We start from the raw sequence: 18,437 nt of genomic DNA on the forward strand, positions 1-18,437 counted from the left end.
TTTACATTTTCAGCTCGTAGTGTGTCCAAATCCTGTCGCAGGTTGACATAGTCCTCCTGAAGTTGACTGTCTCAGGTTCAGATCATCATACTCTCTCCTTGGAACTGGGATATCCTCTTCAGCTTAAATATAGAAAAAAATATATTAGCATGTGCTGCAACCAATGCAGACAAGTTCCCAATCAAGGGGTACTCACACATTTTTACCAATGATTTTTCAAAACGTTTCCATGATAGAAGAGAAGATACTTTATTGATCTCAGGGGGAAATTTTCCTCTGCATTTGATCCATCTAGGGGCCAGTGTACACATACATATGCAATTGGAGCAATGTGCCACACACACACACACACACACACACACACACACACACACACACACACACACACACACACACACACACACACACACACACACACACACACACACACACGATTCCAAAACCACTTCAAGGTCTGTTCTAATGTAATCATTTCTCATGGAAATACATGGCGGTGGGAACCCTGACAATCAGTTAATTGTAAGATTAAATATATTCATACCAGAACAATGATCCATGCTGCATTCTTGTTCTGGAGTTTCAGATGGAACCGGAGGATTTGCTGCAGTGTTAGGTCTGTTAGGTCTCTCTCTCCTCATTTTCCTATGGTACCTACCTACAGTATAAAGATTATAGTTAGACTGATCCATATCTCCAAACAGCAGCTGTATGCACCAAAGCTTATGCAAGAGGAAAATAAACTAAAAAACGACTAAGAGGAGGGCAACTCAAATCGTACCTGTCCATCTTTGCATCGGGGTTCTGGCTTTGTTTTGTGTACACAAACACAGAAGGCACAAAATCGGGGCTACTAGAGTCCAATGACGCCTCACCTGCAAATAAAACACCTTTTAATCTAGTTTCAAAACTTTATTTACACTAGTAGGGCATTGTAGTTTCCCTCACTTACAATGACCACGAGTTTACAGCAAGGGACATGCAAACAGAAAATCTAACGCCAGCTTATCAAACTTTAGCTGCATTTGATTATTATTCTACATTGTAAATACAATCACTAATGTAAACCAAGCTTTTCTGTAAAATCAAAGAGTAGATAACCTTACCTGATATAAAGTGGGCGCTACAGACCCGAGCATTTTTTATTATGTCCTCATTCCAGTCAACACGTTTAATCGCCTGCAGCCACAGACGCCGGTTGCTCTTAAATGGTTGTGATCCTGTCGGAATCCTATAAAACTTTAGTCCGCCGGTGGAATATCGATTCTGACAACCATATACGCAACAACCAGACATTTTGATGCTGGAAACTGTTTTTTTATCCACTTTTAAACTCTTGCTAGCCAGTTGCTACCTCGTGTGTGAGTCAGGGCCCCGTTTCCCGATATCGATGGATCTTCGCTCGTAAGATGGTTAGAAAGAGGGATCTTTCGAACCATCGATAATTTCTTTGGAGCGTTTCCCGAAACTCCTCTTAACGTGAACGCGCATTCGCTGCACTCACGACGATCGTAGGATTGTACCTGTCCACTGACATGGTGCTGAAACGGTCTATGACGCAGGGGGAGACGCAGGAATGTCGGAGGAAAATGGGGTTAAAAAGGGTTAAAATATCTTCCCATCAAGGCCAACCGCAGAGTAGCCTACGAAAAGAATAGATTGCAATAATATGAATGCTAAAGATATTAAAACACAATTGATTAAGCCTAGGCCGACATATATATCAGTCCTAATCCCGAGCGCACGATCGGGAGGTGGAAGTTGCGCTTTAGATGCCTTCACAAGTCCAGCGGAGGGCTCCAGTTTTCGCCGGCCAAGTCATGCGCTGTGATATGTGTGACGGCTATGTTGCACAACATTGCAGCTAAGGCTGGGGTGGCTTTGCTTGAACCGGAGGACGTTGAGGACGATGACGACGAGGAAGATCGGTGTGAGGACGGCCTCCCTCATAAGCGGCTGGTTTTCATGCGCGTTGAAGAGTGATTGAGACTTTTTTTTAACCCCCTCCACCCTCCCACATGTCACTAAACATTCCCGTCAACGTGACCAATCCCCACCATATCCCAGCCTTTTGCTTGCTCCTTTGCTTGTTTTTTAATTTTATATATATATATATATTTTTTTTTACATTATTTTATGCTACGTTTTATGAGTAGCCTATGTCAGTCTGCACAAATCCCCACACTTTCTCTCACACATTTTGAGTGCCCTGCCTGCGCAAACATTTTCTGGACTGTCCCGTTTTATTTTGGCCATTTTAACATCTTTATTAATAAATTAATCAATAATCTTTATTAATGACCAAACTAAGAACATAAAGGCGCAATGCGTTTTAATAAAACGCATCCAATAGACGGAGTGTCCGATGGTGACGCCACTGAGGCTATAGCTGACGATGCTCTTAGCGTCCTACGAGTACCTACGAGCACCCCTGGAGTACTCGTTAGCTACGAGCGTTTTCAAGACGTTCGTTCCCAACGATGCTTTCGGGAAACGCGGTGAAAACTCTACGATGCCCTTTCGACGCACTTCACGATCCACTGCGCACACAACTATTTGATGACGTTGGCTGTAAAAGGGTCTATATTATGTATGTTTTATATTATAAAAATATAAAACTGGTTCGGAGGTTTCTGGGATGTGATTTCTTATTATTTTCTTCTTCCTCTTATTATAATTATTTTGTTAAGTTATTGCACCAATTTCACTCAAATATCTACAACTTTTGATATCTACACAAGGCAGGGTTATCTGAACTCAAACTATAGATAAATAACAATAATCATCAAATGTGTATTCTTTGTCTTCATCATCGCAAATGGCCAAGTTTATTTATTATATTTATCATTGTTCATTACAACACGATATATACATACATATAACATTATTATTCATTTACATAAGGATCTGGACATTTTTCTGAAGATATGAATGTACAATAGTCATATGATTATAACGAATTAGGAACGAGCGGGATTCGACACGACGACACGTCTTTTAGGGTATTATTGGAACTTTACCTCGACAATTACGCTGCGTCCTGCAGGGGCGGTGGCGAGGGCAGGGGGATGTCTGGGGCGCTCCTGGCCCTCTCCCAGTCTTCATCCTTGTCCCTGCTGCCGCTCTCCTTCCGTGGTTTGATGAGCTTAGCGAGCGCCTTGGCCCCCGACCAGTGGCTCCTCCTTGGTCACACCGGGACCCGTCACAGGGTGCAGCAGCAAGACTGTTGACTGGGTCAAAAAAGTGGGAGCATATCACTCCTGTTCTTGCTTCCCTTCACTGGCTGCCAGTACAACAAAGGATCATTTTTAACTGTTCTTATGGTTTTCAAAGCCATCAATGGTAAGGCCCCATCTTATATATCAGACCTTTTACACCCCCACTCAGCCACTAGGTCCCTTAGAACCTCTAATAAGGGTCTTCTACACATCCCCCGCTCCAGACTGAAACAAAAAGGTGACCGGGGCTTCGGTGTAGCTGCTCCGCGCTTGTGGAACCAGCTGCCAACCGACATACGTGATGCCCCCTCCATTTATGCCATTAAATCAAGGCTCCAAACCCATCTGTACAACCTTGCCTTCCCTCCCCATTAACTATCTGACCTCTGCACTACTGCCTTTGTTGTGTGTGGATGTCCGGTTTCATGTCTTTTATTTGTATTTTATTCTAATGTTATTTTGCCTTCATCTTTGCCTACTGAATGCACTATGTACAGCACTTTGGTCAGTGCAAACTGTTATAAATGTACTTTTATAAATACATTTTTACTTACTAACCACATGGTGCAGAGTATCTGCTAACTACAGAGCAGAGATCTACATGTACAGTATTGGGACCCGCATGTGGTTGACAGTACAAAATCTGCACAGGTTCTTAAATTGGATAATAGGGACTTTAAGCAGCAACGTTTTATGGGAGGAGTGGTCACTGGGCATCAGTGCCCCTCCCCTTCCCGTCCAGAGGAGTGGACACTGGGCATCAGTGCCCCCCCCCCCCCCCCCCCCCTGTATTAAATGGAGTTTTAAGGAATACCTTTGTTATTTGATATAAAGGGACATTTCAAGCAATAATACAAAGAAGCAATCGGCATATACTTATTTTTTATATGTTTATACTGATTGTTATGCAAGGGATAATGTAGGCCTATAGAACGCCGGTCATTATTGGGAAAATAAGCCCCGACAGGTCGAACCGGACACCGACGCAAAGCGGAGGTGTCTTGCTTCGCCATGAAGGGGCTTATTTTCGATAATGACCGGCAACGTTCTGTACATTATCCCACTTATTACACTACTTGCCAAAACGAAAAAATAACTTCACAGTGTCTTTTTAAAATTTGTTTGTTACCAGCATTCGAACTGTTGATCAGCAGAGAAATAGTCTGCTAAATACGTTGTCGGCGCTTAGCAACCTAGTATGCTGGGGTTGATAAATTACCTTACTACTTGCGGAGTGTTACGAAAGACGGCAAAGAAATCCACTTTATTTGCCAGCGGTCAATTATAATACCATTGAGTTGCATATCTCTGAAGTCAAAAGTTGATGTCAGTCGTTCATGTGTCAGTTCAATGTTATAAGCATAAAGTCAAAGTCAAGATTTGTAATAAATGTCCTTGTGCAGAATAAATCCTGCGATCGAGACAAATGAAAGCTTGGTTTCTTGGCTCGATTCTTAAAAAGCAGACCACAGGATTTATGGCAACACACCCTCTTGGCTAGCAATAATAAAGGACACTTGCGAAAAACTGGTAAAAAATGCATCTGTCTCATCGAACTTGACATCATAAGGTTGCATAGAGTCTCAAACATTTTATTCACGCCACAAAATCACTCGCACACACACACAGTCCCACTTCGGGGGTCATCACTGTATTCCCCGGCTAAACCTTTTTCTTGGTCCAAGTGCAAAATGGGAGAAGAACAACAACAATCCTTAGGCTTCACACATTCATGTATAGCAGGTTAGCAGACTGACAGGCAAGTCGCCCACCACCATTTCATCACGCATGTGTTTTTCATGGGCCAGTTTACGAGTTGAGAAAATGTGAATTAGTATTTGTAAAGTACACAAAAGTATGAATTTTTCTTTTTACAAACAGTGGGATCTTAAACTAGATTTAGCATGATACTCAACTGTATCTTTATTTAATTGTATTAAAGTACTGTACATTCTTACAAATTTGTACTACTGTTAACATTCCCAGTAGTACAAATAATCAGACAACACAAACAAAAATACCCTCAGCTTTTTTTCATAAACAAAATATTGGTTGATATTTGCATAAGGTAATGTACCTTAACATAAATGCTTTGACTACTTTAATAATATTAATATTTTTTTATTACTTGCAGCTAAAGCTTAATCAGATCATAAGTACTCCAGTGTACATTTCCTGATAGTCCAGTTCATCAGGACATGTTGGGTGTGGTTTCATGTGAGTTTCACAGTTCATTTGTAGCAACATTAAGGCCATTGAAAGTTCATCAACAACCTTATTGATAATCGGACCTCTCTTTAGGAATCGGAGCATTCCTAGTTGAACCAGATAACCCACCACATCGAACGACTCAAAACAAAAGAATCGTGTGGAAATGCAGCTTCTTGAATTGGTGCCCAGTGGATTATGTTGGTCATAATCATGAGTTCTCCCTGTGGTTCCGCTGTAGTTTGTAGTTAATGTTATTTGATTGCCGTTAAAACAAAACACTTCACACTCATGTCTCAGCCTACATGTGTAAATGCATCCACCTTATAACCTTCTCTATAGCCACCAATACAGTGAAACGACCAACGCAGAGAGTAAAGGTGACCTAGTGATGTTACCGAGTTCAAAACGGTGTGTGGGGGTTGTCCATCAAGCATTAGTCAAGCCACACATTTCCCAAGATGGTGCTTGACATATGAAGAACGATGTGTTTGTTTGTACTGTAAGGCACCGTGTTATACATAAGGGTAGGGTAAGTGGTGTTAGTCAGTGTCGATATGTCATAAAGATGGAGTACAGACAGACAGTAGAGGGAACATATAAGATTGTAATTAATCTTGTATGTTCCCTCTCCCGCAGTCCTCCGTCTCCCTGCCTCCTCCGTCTTGTCTTCTTCCCCCTTGTTGTATCCCAGTAACCTCCTTCGTTTGTCACCTCTCCCTTTGTATCCCAGTATCCTCCTCCATCTGTCATCTTCCCAATTTTGTACCCAAGTATCCTCCTCCCTCATAACTTCCTGCACATCCCTCTCTCTGGCCAGACCCTTTCCATCTTCTAGTTGTGTTATTAGCATCAAACGCACAGGATGAGAAAATGTCATGTCAATTTTTATCCATCTACCCATTAGCGGCCTGACAATGAAAACCTCAAACAAAACTGAACTGCAACCTGCTATGTTGTGTTTTAGAGGTGTTGAGCCAGTGTTACACTGGGATGGAAAATGGTGGTGGTTTTCACAGTGAAACCACCAAACTCTAGTTTGTAAACCAATAACCACATCATTGGTTTTCGCCTTCAGAGGGGAGCTCAAAATTACATGAGTTTCCTCTAGTTGCATATTTCTTAAAAGTTCCCCCTCCTTTCTGTTCATTAAGATGACAAATCTTTGGTCGAGAGCACACGTCCACACAGCGTATTTAATGGTAGCTTTAGTTCAACTTTGAAAGTAAGGTCAGGATACATCAAGCACTGAGAACAATCAAGCCAGCGCATCCTCTACGGTGGTTTCCTTGTATCTGCTCTCTCCAAAGATGAGAGTGAGCTGGGAATGAAGTCCAGCAGTGGATCGTTGTGGATGGCCAACCGAGCCCAAGAAGTCAGTAGCAAGTATCCAGTTGGAAGTTCAAGTCGGCGTTACCAAAACGGACTCCGGTATGCCATTCAGCATTTCAGTAGGCGTATTGTGCCATGTGGAATGAGTCATGTAGGGTCAGAGGGTCTGAAGGAAGGGCCAATAAATAATCATCCTTACACCTCCAGGTTCAACAATAGCTGAATGTTGAAGAACTCCAGATATATAATAAAATAATGCATTTTGATGAGCTCATTGAATCTTCAGTACGGTTCGGTACAATGACAATATCCAGGTGCAGTTTTCTGTATGCAGGGGTAAGCTGTTTAAAGAGCCCGTATAAAGCCCAGCCAGTAGGGTTGTAGCAGGGTATTGTTTAAGTAGCCCACACAGAGGCCAGCCAGTAGGGTTGTAGCAGGGTGTTGTTTAAGTAGCCCGTACAGAGCCAAGCCAGTAGGGTTGTAGCAGGGTACCCCCCCAGTTAAAGACAAGAACTCAACAAGATCAGCACACCATCCAAGTTGAGTCCAGGATTTAGACACAGCCGTACTCGTACCAAACGGTCTGGGGGTCGTTGTTGGGGTCCGGGGAGGCTGGTTTGCTATCGAGACGTTCGGCAGAAGCACACCGTGCTATCTCACCGCCTTTATCGTTGCGGGAGGAGTCAGCGGCCCGGCCCTCCCTCAGCCCCTCCCTCTGCTCGGGCTCGTCATCAGAGCGTGGTGCTTGGACCGCCCTCACCGGCGACACCATGGCAACCTCTCCTCGATGGTGATAGGAGAGCGAAGTGGTAGAGATGGAGGTTGGAACTCTTTCTCTCTCCCTCTCTCTCTCTCTTTCTGCGTACCTCTCCGTTTGCAGATTGAGAGAGGATGAGTGGTGGAGAGGAGCCGTCGGACACCCTCCCTCTCCCGGTAAGCTGCCTGAACCGGCGACGCATGCAGAAAGTGGACGTTGGCTGCCGTTGGTCGGCCCCCCTGGTCTTCTGAGCAGGACCTCCGGTTGGCCCAGGGGGCTGTCGTCTGCACGGTAGACGTCCGCTCCGTTGGAACGGAGCAGGTCGGCCGAGGCCAGGCTGTAGGCCCTGCTCGGTGATTGGCTGTAGGCCCTGCTCGGTGATTGGCTGTAGGCCCTGCTTGGTGATTGGCTGGGAGTTTGACCTACAGGGAGGCGGGGAAAAGGCTTAACGGTCTGGCCTGGCCTCTGATTGGCCGGCTGGACGGTGGGTGTGACATAATGGGTGGGAAGGGCCTGTTCCCGCTCAGCCGGGGCCGAGAGGGCGGGACTTCTGGTGAAATAGTCGGCCATCAAATCTTCCTTGCTGCCGGTGGAGACCTGTTGGAAATGGAGATTCAAATAAGATAGAACCTTGTTCAGTATTGTTCACATCGGCTCATTCTAGTTCATATTTTTCTTATATTGGTGTGGTTGATTTGCATATAGAGTGAATGGCCCACATTCGGAGGGGAATTGATGCGTCAGTTTTATGGCCAAATAAGGTTAAGTTACCGTCGGAGGGGACTGTATGTTGCTCTCTTGTAGAAACTGTTCCAGGGACACCATCTCACTTCCTGGAGAGGAGGAGCGGGGAGGCTTTGCCCGGAGGCCGGAGGTCCCCCGCTGTGGCTGAGCTCTCTGAGGGGTGTGGTCATAAGGGAGGGTGGAGCTACGCGACAGGGAGGGCTGTGATTTACTCAGAGCCACGACATCGTCGCTAGAGAGGCTGGAAGAGCGACAATGGCGATCTGAGGTCTCTGTCCAGAGAGAGATTATTGATTAGTAGTGATCAAGGGCTATTGTTTTATCATCGACTTTTAAATGTTATGCACAAAGTTTAGTCCAAAAATAACATCACAATCAATTACATATGGTTGTGTGAGTGAGTGAGGTACTGTGTATACCCCTATAGTAGACTGGGGAGTTGGAGCCGGAGGTGTTGTGGCTCAAGTCAATCGATCCTGGACGACCATTCAGGGGGCCACGGTGACCCAAAATGGAGTCTGGGGAATTGAGATGCAAGTCCTCATTGAAAACCAAACCTGGAAAATAATCACAAATCCACATGATAGTTAAGGAATAGCCTACATAAATCCAATGCATTTAACTAGGGACACACGTTTAAAAAGGAAATGCTGCCCCTGCAAGGTTCTGTCGCTTATTGGAACAGATCAGTCAATCTTAATCTTAATATGGCTTTCAGTGTTTGGTTGTTGAACACAACATGAAACTACAAACATTTTTAATGTTGGAGGATTGAGGACAAATAGGGTCATAGAAAAGCTTGATGAATGTTTAATAATCGACCAATTAAAACACTGTTTAATGCATGCTTTCTTAGAACAGTTATCAGAGGCGCTTCTTACGGAGCATTCAATTAAACTGATAAAGGAAAAAATTTACCATTCAAAGAGTAAATTTATGGATTTAAAAAACATTATTAACGGCTATTAAAAGAGGTCTTTAAAAATGCTTTTAAAAGAGATAAAGTAGTATAACTATTTCAATACTGAGAATTGCTATACCAGAGGCCCCCACTCTAATTATACCAGTATGGTAATAATTAAAATTATTGGAATAGGTTGATCTCACGTATCAACAAAGAGGTGTGGCTGGGTAATGTTGGGATACTTTTAACAATGTGTGGATTTATTTTCCAAGATATTCTGGTTTTAATTATAAACTTCAATCACGTTGACAGAGTTTTGGAAATCTGCCTTTGAATGAGTTCAACACTGGTTCAACATATATGCAAGTACGCTTGAGCTTGGTGGAAAAATATGAAGGAAATGGAGTGTAATCTGTAGACTTTATTCACCTAGCGGCCATATTGGGGAGTTTGGTGGGGGAAACCTTGTATAATTTTTGGAAACCATGAAAACCCAATGCATTATTTTTTCTGTCTTTAATCGATTAACTCAGCTAGCATTTAAAACACATTTCGATTTAGTGTTCTTGATTTATTGGATTTCCCCAAAATTCTAAGTTTCCACATACAACTTTCTAATATGGCCACAAGGTGGCTTTAATGATCCATAAAAATGCATTTTTGATAAGTTTAATGCATTATGTATTAAAAGTCTTTAAATGGGTAAGTTATTAGTCCTTCATTCATTCTTTCTGTGGCACAATTCTTCCTCCATGAATGCAACTCTACAATAGAGAAATGAATACAAGCAGTGTTGCCTTACCTCTGGGCCTGCACCCAGCTCCTTGTGCCAGCCTGGAGCTAGAGTTACCCCCCAGGCCCAGGGCCGGTTGGCTGGGAGTACAAGTGAGAGCTTGCTGTCCTGAGAAGATTCAATCCATACAATCAGCTGACTAAACTTTGTCTTCTCCTATTTGTTATTATTTTTGAGTGAACAATGGAAGGCTACGACAGCCATTACTATCGTTAGCAACATTTTCATTACTATTTTTAATAAACTGCCAAGTTTGCAACTCAAGCTATACCAATGTTGAAACGAAGGACAAACAAATATAAAATGATGACCTTGTCCCTCTTCTTCAGTTACATTCTCATTGCTGCCCCCTGGTGTACTATTACGGTACAAGCCTCGTCCCCTGTCACTCAAACCTGTAGAAAGACACAATGTGATTCAGATGTAGCAGTTTTTATCATCCTACTCCAGGCACTATTAGGCCCAAAGCACTGTATGGGTAGAAGCTTAGAACCATGGCAACAAAAATAACTGTGGGTTGAAAATCTATTGGAAAGCGTAAGTCTGCACTTAAACAGTTAACAATTATTTTATGTTTGGAGGACCACAGTTAGTCTAGCAGAGACAGAGACAGCTATTAACAGTTGGATACAGGACTTAAGCACTTTCTGCATCCAAGCAGGACTGAAGTGCACAGCTTATGACATGACGGACGGAAGTACAGCAGGTTGGATGATTGAAACCATGTTATCATTAGGTAAAGCAGGCAGAAGGAGATTGAGGAGAGGATCAAAGAAAACACACAGAACCCATTACAAAACGGAAGCTCAGATCACAGAGACCCGAAAGGGAACGGGCCATGGGAATACAATTCAAAACAACACGTAGGTCCTTGACAGAAATAAAAGGAAGCATTCACCACATGGTTCTTCACGATGCCATGGCAACTAGCGCTCAACTCATTCAACAGAAAGATTACCTCTGTTTTCATAAAAACAACAACTGTTTGGAGAAAGCTTCTACTGCCCAGTATATACCACTGACCATTGGGCGATGAAGGAACACATCTGATTGAAAGTGGTTACTGAAGATGTGGGTTTAAGGCAGGTGTGACATGTGTTGGATGCCAGACATGGCCCTGAAGCATTATTTATAGTCTTGATGCGCCGTTTGTCAAGTGCAGTAGCAGTCCATGCAAGGCCTTGGCCTTCAGGTTGTGTATGCGTACTTCCCGCACTCTGTTCACGGGGCTAAACATTTTCAGAAGTGTGCGACATGCACCATCCGGCGTTTCATATTTGCACGGCAACTTTAAATTAGGGTTAAAGGGTTAGCGCTTCAGCGCAGTTAACATAGCAGAGGATATTATGTTCCGTCCATCAGAGAATATATACAGCAGCACAGGTTCTACAGTGGACCACTGAGCAGCTCTCAGAGGACCAGTGAGCAGCTCTCAGAGGACCAGTGAGCAGCTCTCAGGTCAATGGACCAGTGAGCAGCTCTCAGTGGACCAGTGAGCAGCTCTCAGGTCAATGGACCAGTGAGCAGCTCTCAGAGGACCAGTGAGCAGCTCTCAGAGGACCAGTGAGTAGCTCTCAGTCGACCAGTGAGCAGCTCTCAGTGGACCAGTGAGCAGCTCTCAGAGGACCAGTGTGTAGCTCTCAGAGGACCAGTGAGTAGCTCTCAGAGGACCAGTGAGCAGCTCCCAGGTCAGTGGACCAGTGAGCAGCTCTCAGGTCAGTGGACCAGTGAGCAGCTCTCAGAGGACCAGTGAGCAGCTCTCAGAGGACCAGTGAGCAGCTCTCAGAGGACCAGTGAGCAGCTCTCAGGTCAGAGGACCAGTGAGCAGCTCTCAGGTCAGAGGACCAGTGAGCAGCTCTCAGGTCAGTGGACCAGTGAGCAGCTCTCAGAGGACCAGTGAGCAGCTCTCAGAGGACCAGTGAGCAGCTCTCAGAGGACCAGTGAGCAGCTCTCAGAGGACCAGTGAGCAGCTCTCAGAGGACCAGTGAGCAGCTCTCAGTGGACCAGTGAGCAGCTCTCAGAGGACCAGTGTGTAGCTCTCAGAGGACCAGTGAGTAGCTCTCAGAGGACCAGTGAGCAGCTCCCAGGTCAGTGGACCAGTGAGCAGCTCTCAGGTCAGTGGACCAGTGAGCAGCTCTCAGAGGACCAGTGAGCAGCTCTCAGAGGACCAGTGAGCAGCTCTCAGAGGACCAGTGAGCAGCTCTCAGAGGACCAGTGAGCAGCTCTCAGGTCAGAGGACCAGTGAGCAGCTCTCAGGTCAGAGGACCAGTGAGCAGCTCTCAGGTCAGTGGACCAGTGAGCAGCTCTCAGAGGACCAGTGAGCAGCTCTCAGAGGACCAGTGAGCAGCTCTCAGAGGACCAGTGAGCAGCTCTCAGAGGACCAGTGAGCAGCTCTCAGAGGACCAGTGAGCAGCTCTCAGAGGACCAGTGAGCAGCTCTCGGAGGTGCCGTTCAGTCTGCATACAGCCGAGCCAATGCATTACATATTTGTTCTCCACAGCAGCAGATTGAGAACATTGATGGAAGGCAATTCTACACCTAACCCAACCCCCCCCCCCTACTTACTGTCCTGAGGATTTGCACCTGGTTTGGTCCTGAGTGTGCTTTAATTGAAACCGTTCAGTTCAAGTCGGTTGTCGATGTGTACTGTGTGTACATATATCTGTGTCTATTTTTGCAAAAGCTAAAATAAATAAATTCAATAAATAATTGAAGTTAGTGTTCTTGGGTCTGGTGGTTGGAAGTCAACGTGATGAGGAGTATGCGCTGGATATGACATCAGAGCCCTCCCCCTGCAGTGATTGGCTGAGTGATGGGCGTGACGGGAGTGATTGGTTGAGTGATGATGTCGACGTTGGGGAGGTCAGCCGAGGACCACAGTCGGAGTCGTCTAGAAAGAGAGAGGCGTGGCGGGCGCATAGCGGGGTGAGAGGTGGATGAGGGGAGGAGCTTGTCTTGACTTTTGCTGCGCAGGAAATTGAAGCTTTTCAGGTTGGAAGGTACTGAGGGGGAGAGAAACGGAGCGTCGGAATAAAAAGGGGAAAATATAGGAATACAATGAACATGACAGGAGAGGAAGATGACAAAAGGAAGATAAGAAATTACAGATAAGATAGAGAGAGGGAATATAAAGGGAGAAATTCCAGCACGATGGATAGCGGAGTTGCAATTTAGAGGCATGAAGAGAAATGGGAAAATGGGAATGAATTGAGTTAATATTGACAGACTACAGACTATAAGGAAACATGCAATTAGAGTAAAATCAGAATGTAATACGATTCTGTAAAGAGTAAACCCAGAAGAAGAAATTATCTTAAAAAGAGACAAGCAACAAACTGGAGTCAATATTAATGTAATTATCGTGATATGAACTGTTTAGATTATTACCGAACATAAAAGGTGTATGTGTAATGAAAAAATATATATTCTAGAGAGAAGAAGTGGGCACAGTGCTGTCACTTAAAGGGGTAGATAGGAATTTTGGACATAGGGCCTGATTCCAAAGTTAGCCTTGGTGTTCTTTATCATTGGAGAAGGTTTTCAACACATTTCATTCAGTCCTGCTAATAAAACAGTCTTACCCACTCCACAGTACACCCGAGGTAAATCAATTATAACGCCAGACAATAGATGTAAAAGTCTGTGTTGATAGAATAATGTTATTAAACTAACCTCGCATCGCATGAATCATCGCATTTTGAGGGACTACTTTCTCAGCAGCAGCGGAATATAACCTAGGTATCAGTCCGCCGCTGCCGTAGACTACTACCAGGAATACAACACTGTTGCTGAGACACAGCAGATACCTCCAAATGCAATGCAATGCAAGGTTGGTTTTATTTCTAACATTATTCTATCAACACAGATATTTACATCTGCCGTTATAGTTGATTTACCTCGGGTGTACTGTGGAGTGGGTAAGACTGTTTTATTAGCAGGCTAGTATTGCCCGTTGCCGTGCGCTAGCCTAGCATGAGCGAACTCTGCCGTTAGAAGGACTGAATGAAATGTGTTGAAAACTGTCTCCAATGATAAAGAACACCAAGGCTAACTTGGGAATCAGGCCCTGTGTCCAAAATTCCGAACTACCCTTGTAAACATAATACTAAAGGGCATAAAGACCTATATTATTGTGTCTCACCTTGGAAGGAACTTACGTTATAGATATATACACTAGAATTTGTGCCCATGAAATGTTACAAATTCATTTTATTCTCCTTTGTGATGTTAAACAATTACCACTTTAATTTCTACTTCAAATAAACTCCTAAATGAGTTTTTGTCAGAGACCATTATCTCACAGCAGAAAGGACAACATGGTTTATTATGTCAATCCCCGTAAGGGCGGACAAACAATAGGCTTGTGCAGATTCAATAAAAGAACAAAACTAAGCATGAGCAGCCATGTTAATCTCAGTGTAGGAAACTGCTTTAAGACAACCTACTGCATTCAGAGCATGTTCATGTTCATAATGTGGCAAATTAGATCCAACAACTGTTTGGCAACTCAATACCTATATCTAAATAATATAATATAATGTATAGGTATCTATACAATATAATATATAATATCACGGCCAAAAGTTGTGTGAGCCTCCGGATGATATTATGAATTAAAGACTGCGTCGGGTTCTCGGACGTCACGATACTTCCACAACAAGTAAAGACTCGTAGTGGAGGTTATCTCGGCCAGAGTCCTGCACGGGTTCGGGTACCCGACGGTTGACCCGCACAATTTCGATGAAGCGGAGAGTACTGTGTCGGACACAGGTGCTGGTCGGATCGGACGCCTTAACAGCGCTGGTTGGTCGCAGGTTTTGCGATTACAGCGAGACTACTCCGGAGATTACAGCGAGACTACGCAACTGGAGATGTTATGCCGGAGCAGAGTAAACTAAAACCGTCCACAGTGGATGATGTGCTTTCACACATCGGCGTCGGTTTCAATTTATAGCGGGTCTGGTTGGGTACGGATTGAATTCGCGGGTATGGGCGGGTGTGGGTTTGCAAATAAGACCTGTGTATTGATTCTCGTCCATGGTAGAGAAAGAATTGGGGGAAGAAACGTTGGCTTTGACTCTCTGAAGTCCAGATTGAACTGCACCTTCAGATTGATGTGGTGTGTGATTGTCTCCCGCTGGAGCCCAGCTGCCCGCTGCCGCGAGGCCCCACCACCTCCTCGGCAGCGGGCAGCGCCGAGGCCCCACCGCCCCGCGGACAGCGGAAGATAATCGCGGGCAACAATGCCTTTCTCCTCCATGTCGGAGTTCAGTCTATCTCAGATTGATGTGGAAGTGGAAGAACCAGAAACGTCGGAGAACCCAACGCAGTCGTTTGAGAGGATATTATGAATTAACGACTGCGTCAGGTTCTCCGACGTCTGGGCCTACCACATCAATCTGAAGTTGCAATTCAATCTGGACTTCAGAGAGTCAAAGCCAACGTTTCTTCCCCCAATTCCTTTTCAACCATGGCCGAGAATCAATACACGGATCTCCACTTCGGCTGTTTACCATTGCAAATCTGCTTCTGTCATGGTCGGACGTTTGAGTCGGTCTAGTTCTCTAGCTAAGCGGTGAAGAAACATGGCGGACATTGTGTTTACTTCTCGTACGCGAGCTCCCGCCCCAACTCATTCCTTATTTGTGGGCTTACAAATTTGCGGAACTAGAGGTTTGTAGTCCTCGGCCGTTCTAGAAGGCAAGCAAAGTTCTACTGATATGTCGTCAAACGCGTCATTTGACGTCAGGTCAGGAGAAATGTATGTACAGCTCGGCCAAGGGAAGAAAACTTTTTTTTAAATATTATAATAGCGATTTTATAATGATAAAACGCCAGTTCTGTATCGGTGAAGTGTTCCTTTAAGCAGGAGTACTGGGGGTTAAGAGGGAGAGCAGGCATCACCACATGGGAGGCTCTGGGAGTACTGTACCACTGACGAGAGAGAGTAGCATTGATTACCAACACAGTGTACCGACTACCGATATTTGTATTGTTATGTCTGACTTATAGACATGAATTGCCCCGGATGTATAGGATAATGAATTCAGGCTAAAACATCCCCCTTTGACAATGGTGAAATAAGCACACAGTTATAACTTATCATTTATTTTGGTTCTGCCCTGAGAGCTATAGATCTGACAAACCTACAAGTCATATGATTATCCCCAGTAACTCCCAGGCAGCAGAAGGCCACCACACAGTCTACCCTCTACCTACCATCACTACTTCAAACTACAACCGCTGAAAGGCTGTAGTTTGCTGGGCAATGCTAAAAGTTTTGTTTGGGTGGGGGGGAACGTGTGTGTCTGTCTGTCTGTCTGAGGGAGAGAAAGAGGGCATGCTGTTACCTCGGCCGCCCGGTGTGAGTGCTGGCGACATGAGAACGGGACTGCTGTGCTGATTGAAGACTTGGCTGCCATTGTCTGGCGTGTCAATTCCCATCCGCGGGGGGAGCGGTGGTGGGTGGTCGTCGTTGGGCAGGAGCAGGGGCGGTGGCGAGGGCAGGGGGATGTCTGGGGCGCTCCTGGCCCTCTCCCAGTCCTCATCCTTGTCCCTGCTGCCGCTCTCCTTCCGTGGTTTGATGAGCTTAGCCAGCGCCTTGGCCCCCGACCAGTGGCTCCTCCTGGTCAAAACGCACACCGGGACCCGTCACACCGGGACCCGTCGCACCGGGACCACACTATTTCTACTTCCTTTCGCTCTATAAAATGATGAAATGCTGTACGATAGAGACTCGGAAATGGTTGCTTTATATTAGAGCGATTAAGAGCGAGACTTCACACATTAATTATTTTGTGTTTAAACACCAAAAGTCATAGAACACCTCTTCTTTGTGAAACAAAGTTAGATCTCTATGTATTTACTTTTTAGGCGTTGGGTCGTGGAACTTGTACTGGTCCATAATCTTCTCCTCCAGCTTCTCCTTGTGGCGCCGCAGAGCATTCAGCTTATCACTGAAGTTAAGGGTTAGAACACACAACATGACTCCAGTAGCTACACGTGATAACAGGATTAAGCTACATGCAGTATCAGTAGATACCATGTTGCTCCATACAGATACTGTAAACCCATCTACATATGATAAGAAGCAGGAGAAGTCATTTGGACAAAGGGGTTACATCAATCCCAACAGATGTCGCGTCGTCGAAGGCTGTGACGATGAAAAACATTCATAAAAGGTAAAGTCATTCAAACTTAAACAGGGCAAAACGCTGAGGAAAAAAAGGGAAGAGGCGCGGTGAACACAACTAGATCCACATCTTCAGGATATAAACCCTGCTTTACATCATACATGGTTAAAAAAAAACAAGACCAGGGTAGTGCATAAAACAGCACAGGGGACCCAGCAGAACTTACGGGCCCCCAGCAGAGCAGGGCACCCAGCAGAGCATAGGGGCCCCCAGCCGAGCATAGGGGCCCCCAGCAGAGCATAGGGGCCTCCAGCAGAGCATAGGGGCCCCCAGCAGAGCACTGGGGCCCCCAGCAGAGCACAGGGGCCCCCAGCAGAGCACAGGGGCCCCCAGCAGAGCACAGGGGCCCCCAGCAGAGCACAGGGGCCCCCAGCAGAGCACAGGGGCCCCCAGCAGAGCATAGGGGCCTCCAGCAGAGCAGGGCCCCCAGCAGAGCATATGGCCCCCCAGCAGAGACCATCCAGAGCACAGTTGTAGTTACATGTAGAGCTTCTGCTCAGCGTGGTACAGCTCCTTGCTCTCCATGCTCCTCTCCAGCAGGGCGTGGTTCTGCTGGCTCAGCAGGCTGATCTGGCTCAGTAGGTGGTGATTCTCCTCCTCCAGGTTCCCCTTCAGTCGACTCAGCAGCTACACGCACACACACACCCAACACACCATCAAAAGAGAGAAGCCCAGCAGCACAACAGGACCGAGGTTGTATTGAACCAGACAAGGACCTGTGCATAAGGTTTGATCTCCTTGAAAGAACAACACTAGAACAAATACATTTAATAACAGTTATCACGCAACTGAGCCACATAAACCCCCATAAAATACTCGGCAATGAAGAACAACCAAGTGACGACCCAAACACATGTCATTACCTCACAATGGTTATCCAGCTTGACCATCGATAGGTCCACAACTCGGTGCTGCTCCATCAGCGAATCATATTGCTTCATACATAGGCTTGTTTCTGTTTTGGCGGAGCTTAGCAAGCTCTTCAGCTCATTGTTTCGGTGCTGCAGCCCCTCAATCTCCGCATTATGCTGGGATTGGCTTTGTGTCATTCTGGTGAGATGGATTTAAAGTCAAAAGTAATGAATGATGGTTAGAGGACTGTCATTCCACACACATATTCAAAACATGATTCAAATCAACATATAGACAGACAAAGAATGGTTAATCCCAGAGTCTCTGAAAATACAAAAGGAGGATGTAGGAGGGAGGAGCAGAGAGGGAGGGTGGAGGGAGGGAGGAGCAGAGAGGGAGGAGGAGAGAGGGAGGGAGGAGGAGAGAGGGAGGAGGAGAA

The 18,437-nt window shown here is 45.4% G+C and overlaps 1 protein-coding gene across 5 annotated transcripts in view; it reads right to left on the reverse strand.

Moving 5' to 3' along the window:
• Positions 1-3,010: 3,010 nt before the first annotated feature.
• ccdc88c (coiled-coil domain containing 88C) overlaps positions 3,011-18,437 on the reverse strand; it is a 77,258-nt gene continuing 61,831 nt past the window's right edge. Inside the window, exons 20-28 of one of the 5 annotated variants that reach the window (XM_060051769.1) lie at positions 18,010-18,196; positions 17,628-17,773; positions 16,820-16,909; positions 16,304-16,578; positions 10,265-10,348; positions 9,963-10,061; positions 8,676-8,813; positions 8,284-8,528; positions 6,646-8,109 (exon numbers count right to left, since the gene is read on the reverse strand). In XM_060051769.1, the coding sequence (XP_059907752.1) occupies positions 7,309-8,109; positions 8,284-8,528; positions 8,676-8,813; positions 9,963-10,061; positions 10,265-10,348; positions 16,304-16,578; positions 16,820-16,909; positions 17,628-17,773; positions 18,010-18,196 (2,065 nt within the window). In that variant the 3' untranslated portion in view covers positions 6,646-7,308. Of the gene's footprint in view, positions 3,180-6,645; positions 8,110-8,283; positions 8,529-8,675; positions 8,814-9,962; positions 10,062-10,264; positions 10,349-12,504; positions 12,956-16,303; positions 16,579-16,819; positions 16,910-17,627; positions 17,774-18,009; positions 18,197-18,437 lie in introns of those variants that run through there. The other 4 variants (XM_060051771.1, XM_060051770.1, XM_060051772.1 and 1 more) reach the window with 4 other exon arrangements.

The sequence above is a fragment of the Gadus macrocephalus genome, chromosome 5 (assembly GCF_031168955.1).
Source record: "Gadus macrocephalus chromosome 5, ASM3116895v1".
NCBI classification, from domain to species: domain Eukaryota; kingdom Metazoa; phylum Chordata; class Actinopteri; order Gadiformes; family Gadidae; genus Gadus; species Gadus macrocephalus.